Source organism: Macadamia integrifolia, unplaced genomic scaffold (assembly GCF_013358625.1).
Source record: "Macadamia integrifolia cultivar HAES 741 unplaced genomic scaffold, SCU_Mint_v3 scaffold281, whole genome shotgun sequence".
NCBI lineage: Eukaryota > Viridiplantae > Streptophyta > Magnoliopsida > Proteales > Proteaceae > Macadamia > Macadamia integrifolia.
This window is the reverse complement of record NW_024868978.1, coordinates 172495-180757: the sequence shown is the minus strand read 5'-3', so window position 1 is coordinate 180757 and position 8263 is coordinate 172495. Positions and strand designations below refer to the sequence as shown.

Below are 8263 nucleotides of genomic sequence, written 5' to 3'. Positions count from 1 at the left end.
GTTACAGGTGCGCAATGGATGACGCATAGGTAATGGCAGAGGTGGTGCGGGCATAGGCAGTGGACGCGTGCATGTATGGGTGTGCAGGTAATATGCACAACGTGCGGATCAGGCTGGTATGGGTGTGCGAGCAATGTGCATAGCTTGCTAGTCAAGCTGGCATGTGTGTGCGGGCAACATGTGCTCGGTGCAAGCAGGGTGTGCATGGCCATGCAGCAGGGGCAAGCATGCTATGTGGCTGGGGTGCGTATGCTGTGTGGTGGGGGCGCGTAGCATGTAGCAAGGGCATGCAGGCCAGGCTGGGGTAGCTCGTTGGCTAGTTGCCTGGTCGGTGTGCGCGACATGCGTGCAGAAAAAATGTTATTTTCCAGGGAAGATTTTGGGCAATTCGACGGTCCGATTTTGGCGTACCATATATCGTCGGAATCATATTTTTGAGCACTATCCATCTGTATGGTCATCTTGACTGGATTCCTTTGTATGTAAAAAGCCAAAATTGGACCCCCTTCCCTCCTACGTGAGGGTTTCTAGGGTTTCAGGCGGGGGAGTGTTTCCATCAGCATCTCTGTTGGTCGGAAGCCGAAAGTCGCATCCAAGATCTATATTTCATCATAGCCAGGGGAGGGTGACAAAATTGGGTGTCTACACTGATGTATGATTTGGGGTACTGTATTCACCATACTAATTGCTTGTACGCTAGAGCTAGGCTTGGACATAGATTACGGTGTGGCCGATGGATGATTTTGGTACTGTATTCACTATATTAATTGTATCATTATGAAAAAACATGTAGATTGTTGTGTCTAGGATAATTTACACCGTGCTACGACCCCTTGCCGACAAGGGGATAGGTGTTGAATAACCTATGGTGGTAGGTTCGATGAAATACCACTTCTACTATATGATGTGATTGTTTCTGGAAGCCGACCAAGCCGGAGTGACTGATGTGTGATTTTGGGACCGTGGCACCAGGATAAGGTTATTAGGGTTTGCTGGGTGATCGAGGGTTTCATTCCGGAATCGTAGGCTCTTAACTGCAACTAGGATTTGTATCGCTAGGTGATTCATGTGCAATTTTCAGGAGCAGAGATACTGCCTGTGTTTCAGTAGTATTATAATAGAATTAGTTGCTTGCTAGGTGGATAATAATAAAATGAATTGCATCATATACACATCATGGAATATTTGTGTTTGCTTGCATGAACCCCATCCCTCACTAAGCTTAGTCCACGTATGTGTCCCTTTTTATAGATGATGATGCAAGTATTTTGGTACCGATGAGTAGCAACACTTCCTCTTCTATGGCTGAGTATGGTGGGCACTAGTGGAATCCATATCAACCCACATTAATTTCCTTTGGAAACCGATGTGGGATCAGCCCCCCATATGGTTGATATTGGACGTAACACTTCGACAACTGAAAGGACAAACTGGAAAACTTGCAAAATATGAAAAGAAAATTAACATTAGAGAGAGACAGAGTATAAGGAGATATTACATTAGGGGTGTTAATGGGTCGGTTTGGTCCGGTTTCAGTCTGGGTTGAATCGATTTCTCTGTGGGAATGATGAAATCGAAACTGAACCAATAAAGAAATTTTGATTTTGGTTTGGTTTTGGTTTTAGTGCGGTTTGTTTTCGATTTTTTGACCGGTTTGGGTTTGATTTTAATGGAGCTCAGATGGAAACAATGAAGAATGATGTTGAAAGAAGTGGGCTACTCAAGATGAGCCACGAAAGCATAGAACCCCAGCATGTTCTGCCAATAGTTAGGGACGAGCTGCGGGGGAGAAAGACGAAAATGAGCAAAGATCTCTCTCCAAAGGGTAGTAACTAGGAACCTAAGTCCCCCTATGAAGAACTCCTAATACAAGCACACCTCATCACCGACCAAATCACAGACCTTATTGGTCGAAGTGGGGGCTCAGAGGGTAATGGAATCAGGGATGTGGTACATTTCTTTGATTCCAACAAGCTCTTTAATGAACATAGTAGTATGGAATTATTCTCCTTAAAATCCAGGTCCACATAAGGACCGATAAAGGCTAAACCAATTCCCCAAGAGGCCTCATAGATAGTCAGACTTGGCACAAGCTGTGGTCGATGACAGCAGGGCAAGAGCAGAAGTAGATACACCCTAATGGAGGGCTCTACTGGGGGAATGAGGGGCTCAGAATACATAGCCCTGCTAGCAACGGAGATTAAGGCAATCTGCGCTGCTTGATTAGCACCAAAAATAGCTATTTGAAGTGGCCAAAAGGAAGAGCAAAGAAAGAAAAGGAAAAAGTACGCGGGAAAGGCTAGAGCTCTTATTGGTGGGAGAAGAAATCCCAAAGAACGACGGTATGACATTGAAGGTTATCATGAACTAGAACAGGCATCAGAAATCACCAGGGGCGCGAAGGCACTTACAGAGGAAAAGAAGTAGCTAGCACTTGCAAACGCTCTCGTAGAAGATGGAAACGATAAAAGGAAGAATATGGAATAGATGAAGAGGGTTACATGACGTTATAAGGAACGTGGGGAATTTAATGCCAATCCATGTCTGACACCTCTGATGAGACGCTGTGGGAATCAAACTGAGTAGGTGCAGCTTTGAGCCTCTCAATCGACAACACAATTGATGATATGGCATCTCCTCGTTTATCTGCCTCTCCTCGTTTATCTGCCTATCGTTAGTGTTTCTGTCAATCAAAGAAAGACTCAACTTGGCCCAGGAAATCCGTAATGCATTAATGACAAAGGTGCTAAGAATTAAAAACCCATAAAGTGAATGGATGGATGGCAGTTGTTCTCCCTCCACTATGACACCAGTTTAGCTGCTAGAAGGAAGGGCAACCATCACTCACATAAGATCTCATTGACAAAAGAGAGCGACAACCACCTCCAGCGGCTTGGAAACTCACGCTAGGCACTTGGACAGTTACTACAAGAACTAGAATCACATCGGACACTCGACTTTAGACCATATTCAAAAGTGTCTACTACTCCTAGGGGTGTCAATTTGTGGTTCGAACCGGCTAAATTGACCGGGACCGACCGTTTATAGATCGGCCTAGCCCGGACCATTTATTAAACGTGTCGGGCTTGAGCCCGGCCCGTTTATAAATGGTCAGTCTCGGTTTTGCTACTTGAACCGTCGGGCGCCCGACCGAGACCTGTTGGATTTATGGGCTAAATTAATTATTCGGGTTGATTAAATGGGTGAGAGTCAAATTGCATGAACCGATTCGGTCCACTCTCAAGCTTAGGGATATGCTGGCTCAACCCATTGTGGTTTAGGGTTTTGAGTGCAGGACAGTATTATAAATACTAGGTTTTGGGTCCCTACAGCCATTATTCACTCTTCCCCACTTTACCACTAAAGTGAGAGAACCAAGGAGGTTTAAGGGGTTGTAGAAGATCCATAGCCAAGCCAAGAGAGCGAAAGTGGGAGTGACCAACATCAATCATCTTCAGCATACTAGGTGAAAGGTACAAATCGATCCTCCATAATTTTATTAGATTCGTGTTCTTGTTTTTCCTGTGTGGTTTCCTCCATAGGGTTTCAATCTCAAACCCATAGGGAGTTCCAACAATACCGACCGAATAACGCCCGACCGAGACCGACCGAATAACACCCGACTGAGACTGGCCTATTGTGCACCGACTTGGCCCGACCCTTTAATGATTGTAGAATACCTATTTTACCCCCCAAATTAAAGAATAAAAAGTAAAAAGTAAAGACATGTTCACATTTTAAATAATGGTTATATTTGGTATCATTTATTGATTTATTGTCATTTTTTTTGGCTTGCATGAGTGGGCCGGAATATAATAGCACATTTTAAAGAGGGCCCGTTTAAAAACCGGTTAAAGCCCGTTTAACATTAAACATGTCCGTAGCCCGGTTAAGGCCCGACTAAAGCCCGATTAAGGTGGCCCGATTATAACCCAAGACCGACCGACCGAATATAAAGTGTACCATGCCTTCAATAACTAAGCCTGATTAGTTAAATGGGCGGACACGGTGTAGCCTTTGAAAGTCTTCAAGCCCGATTAAGCCTGACCGAAACCGAACCGGCCCGACCGGTTGACACCCCTAACTACTCCTACAGACCTTCACGGCTCAGCAGGAGTGGGGGCATTTTGTTATGGTAAAAGTGTACATGCCAATACTAGCCTAAAATGTGGAAATGGGCTTGGGCGAGGCAAACCAAGGCCGAACCATTGGACCCAACTTAGAAGTCAAGAAAATGAACCAGGACTGGTTTGTGGATTAGTCACCTCCAAATCCACATCCCTGGCTCGATAACCGAGTGATCGAGCTGCTCTTGGGCATAACTGAGTGACCGAGCTATTCTTAGGCTCTCGGAGAACTCTAGATAAAGGTGGAAAATCACCAAAAGGGAATCCACTCCCAATCAAATACATAGTCTACATGCAAGGAGCGTATTTATCCTTATTAGGAAAGGTCACCTACAAGGATTCCTAATTGCCCCTAAAAGAAAGGAGAATCTCCTTTACCAAATAGGATTTAGAAGTTTCCTATATCAGAAATAATTGCTATCCACATGCTCTCCAAGTATAAAACCTATTGTACTCACTCCTACCAAGATTAGGATACTTGCCTAATTGGGACTCTCCATGGCTGCCACTTTGTAACTATAAATACCTAGGTAAGCCCCCCTTCAAGGGAATCAAAAACTTTTTCATTTTTCTTGGAATTACTATTTGTAGAGAGATCTAACTTAGGCCTTAGAGAGTCCTAGCCGGATCAGCCTAACGCGAATTGTTCTCTTTTTTTTAAAAAAATTGATGTTTTCTTCTAAACATTTGGAAGGTTGAATTGATTGGCTTGAAAAACATCATATTATTAGAAAATGTCTTTGCTTATCATGGGTTCTGCAATAACCTTATGTTTTTCTTGTTGTACTCCTATGGACAATGAATATCCATAGGATTCATTTCACAGTGAATTTAGAAGAATTGCCCCTCCACTCAAACCCACATAGAACACTTGTGAAGTAAAACAAAATGATAGTGAATTGAACTCATTCATTCTCTGTTTGCGAAAGAGAACTCCAAAAGCAATAATACGTTACGTAATAATATTACATCATGGAGAAAATTTCCTAATTTTAAAAGTAATAAGAAAGAAAAAAAAAAAAAGGGTTAGACCTAAAAAGAAAGTGTCAATTGTTTAGTTTACCTAGGGGTGTCAATTCTAAGCCCACACCGGTAGGCTTGACCGAGCTTGGCATGTTTATGGCCGGACCTAGGTCGGCCCAATTAATAAACGTGTCGGGCATGAGCTCGACACATTTATAAATGAGCGTTTACGGTACAGGTAACTTGTCAGGTGTCCAACCGCCGACACGTTTATGATCCGACTTGAACCGATTCATTGTAGCTCGACTGATCCCGACCCCACTACATAAAATTCATATCTTGCCACTGATAGTAAGACACTAAGAGACTCAAAACCAAAAAATCTTATCTAGATCATAATAGGAAGCTTTTGGTGAATTCCCTTGGATGTTAAGATTTGATTCATATGACACAATGACACACATGCAATAATAGATCTTCCATCCATTAATCATTGCCATGATGGAACTAATTCTTCTTGTGATTGGTTAAGAGTTGGATTTTGTAATGACTTATATAATAATTTAATGTTCAAATGGAACATTTCTGGGTCTTCAACCCATTTAAGAAAAGAATTTTATGACAGGCATTTCGAGCTTGTTTAGACTTAAATAGATCCGTAGCCCAATTAAGGCCCGATCAAGACCTGTTTAAGGTAGCCCGATCAAAGTCCGATACCGATCTGCATGATTATAAACCGTACCATGTGTCCCATAACTAGGCCCGTTTACTTAAACGGACATTCACGATGCTAGGTTTCCAAGTAATCAAACCCAGCTAGGTCCGATCAAGACCAGCCCCGCCTGATCGGTTGACACCCCTAAAGTTTACCCATCTCTATTTGGCAAGAAATTATCTCAAGCATTGAAGTACCAGTTTTTTTTGGTAGAAGACATCTTCACTCTTCTACCAGAAAAACACCTCTCGCTCTCAAGAAATTTTTTTTTTTTTTGGTAGAACACTCTCAAGAATTAATAGAAAGCACCATGCATGGATCGGTTCAGTCCTAAAATTAGAAGCCGGGCGGTTGAACTGTGGTTGAATGTGAACCACATGAATAAACAAATCCAGGGAAATATTCTAACATCAAGGCCGTGGCAGCCACGCACGACTAACAAATACTAAGTTTATCTGCTCCACCTGTACAGGTGCTGGCTTTTCGCCTCTACAATGGAACTACGACTCCCCGCGACGGTTAGTAGACTTCTCTCTCTCTCCGTTTTTCTCATGTATTGATATTTCGAGTGTTCTATATAAAATCATATAACTGGTGTATGATTTTCTCCCATTTTCCTGAAATTCCTTGTGAATGTAGTGGGATCTGTGTATCGATGACTAAATGTTTTTCCTCCTCTCATATATTAGTGAAAAAACACAGTGCAAACACAGTGAACATAAAAAGAGTTCATGCCCACATCATGGAATCAACACGAACGAAAATTCGTTATTATGTATGGGGGTGGGGGTTTTAACCTCTGTATTTCTTCTCTAACCCCCCCTCCAATAAAATCTATTCTGAAAGGGGAGAGGGGTGGGGGGTTAGACAAGGAATGAAATTTACAACTTGGTGATGCCTACTCTTTGTATTGTCCTTTTTTTTATATATAAATTTTACTCTCATAGAGGTTCCATTTGCTGGTCCTCTTCAATTTCATATTTACTGTGGATCTTTTTTTTGGGTGGGGTGGGGAGGAAGGCTTTGGTTAAGTTCACCTTTCGAAGTGTTTGATTACCTTGGATTTGAATGCTGCCTAATGGTTCCTGAGCTAATTTTCACAAACATATTTCATTCAGTCTTTCTTGGAAGCAAGCTGTTAGAAGATTAGAGCTTTGGTTGCTTCATGAAATCTGGATTTTCTTTCTTGGAAATATTTTATTTCTATTCCATATAGCATAAAAGAGCTTATCTGGATAAACTTATCTAATGGAGTCAACATTTTCTTAAACTACTTAAATATCAGGAAATTATATTTACTGCTAGATTCCAGACATCTATCAAGGGCCAGCACTCAGAAAAGCTTTCTCTAAATACTTTCTTTGATGTTCAAGCTCAAAAGAGGTGGAAAGTTTTTTGTTTGGCTTCAAGGGAGAGACGTGGCTTTGGGCCTCAGCCTACAAAGAAAGACAAGGTATTTAAATCATTTCTTTTAATAAAATCAGCTTGATTTTGTAATGTGCCACCAAACTATCTGGTCTTTGTTTTCAGGCTATATAGTGCCATTTAACATTTATGAAACTGTTGCTGACCTTAGTTGCCACACTTTTCTTCCTCACTTGTATTCTCATGTATTGTTCGTTTTCTTCATCTTGTTAGCATTACTATTTGTTCCATTCCAAAAGTCTAATCAGATTCAGGCCATGTCAGTAGTTTTTAGTATGATGTTGCTATGTTTTCATTTGGGTTCTGAACCATAGTCTTTAAGGCGGTAAGGCGACGGAGGCGTTTGAGGGTCTTTCGGAGCGCCTTAGCGATAAGGCGGGCATAAAGCATCGCCTTATTGACTAAAGCGTTCCTGTGTAATTTTTTTTATAAAACCAATCTCTTTTGCTCAAATCCTAGTTGAATCCTATTACTCATATGTTAAATAAATATTAAAGGTTTATATTCATACCAATGTAAGATATTCATCAAGAAAACAAATCAATAAAGTGAATAAACTAAGTTCATATTTATCAATCATCAATCATCATAACATATTAACATATAATATAAATACATAATTATGAAACAAAATTATAAATATAAAGAAAAGAAGACATAAAAAATATAAGTATTTATTATACTTACCTCTATGATGCCAAAATGAGTGCCTAAGCCCAAGGTCATCCACTATATTTTTACTCCCGTCAAAGAGGAATGAAGCTCACCGCTGTCGGAGCAAAATGGTCGCCTGGATCAGTGGTTCTTCCTTGTTTTTTTATTCCTTCTCAAAGCCATTTCTTAAAACCTTGACAAAATCCAAACCCTGTTTGTGAATCGTGTTTTTGTTTTTTTTGTTTTGGTTATTTTTTGTGGAGTAAAGCTGATCCCATACATCTCAAGTGTTAACAAAACCATACACCTGCCAATAAAAAATTTAAATTTGGAATCTTCATCAAGTAATTTTAAAATGTGTTTAAAAAAAAAAAAAAAA

At 40.9% G+C, this 8263-nt stretch overlaps 1 protein-coding gene across 2 annotated transcripts in view; it reads left to right on the top strand.

Annotated features, from left to right (window-relative positions):
- Window positions 1-6168: 6168 nt before the first annotated feature.
- Window positions 6169-8263, top strand: part of LOC122067282 — a 132809-nt gene continuing 130714 nt past the window's right edge. The window contains exons 1-2 of one of the 2 annotated variants that reach the window (XM_042631115.1): window positions 6169-6323; window positions 7091-7258. In XM_042631115.1, the coding sequence (XP_042487049.1) occupies window positions 6300-6323; window positions 7091-7258 (192 nt within the window). In that variant the 5' untranslated portion in view covers window positions 6169-6299. Of the gene's footprint in view, window positions 6324-7090; window positions 7259-8263 lie in introns of those variants that run through there. The other variant, XM_042631116.1, reaches the window with a different exon arrangement.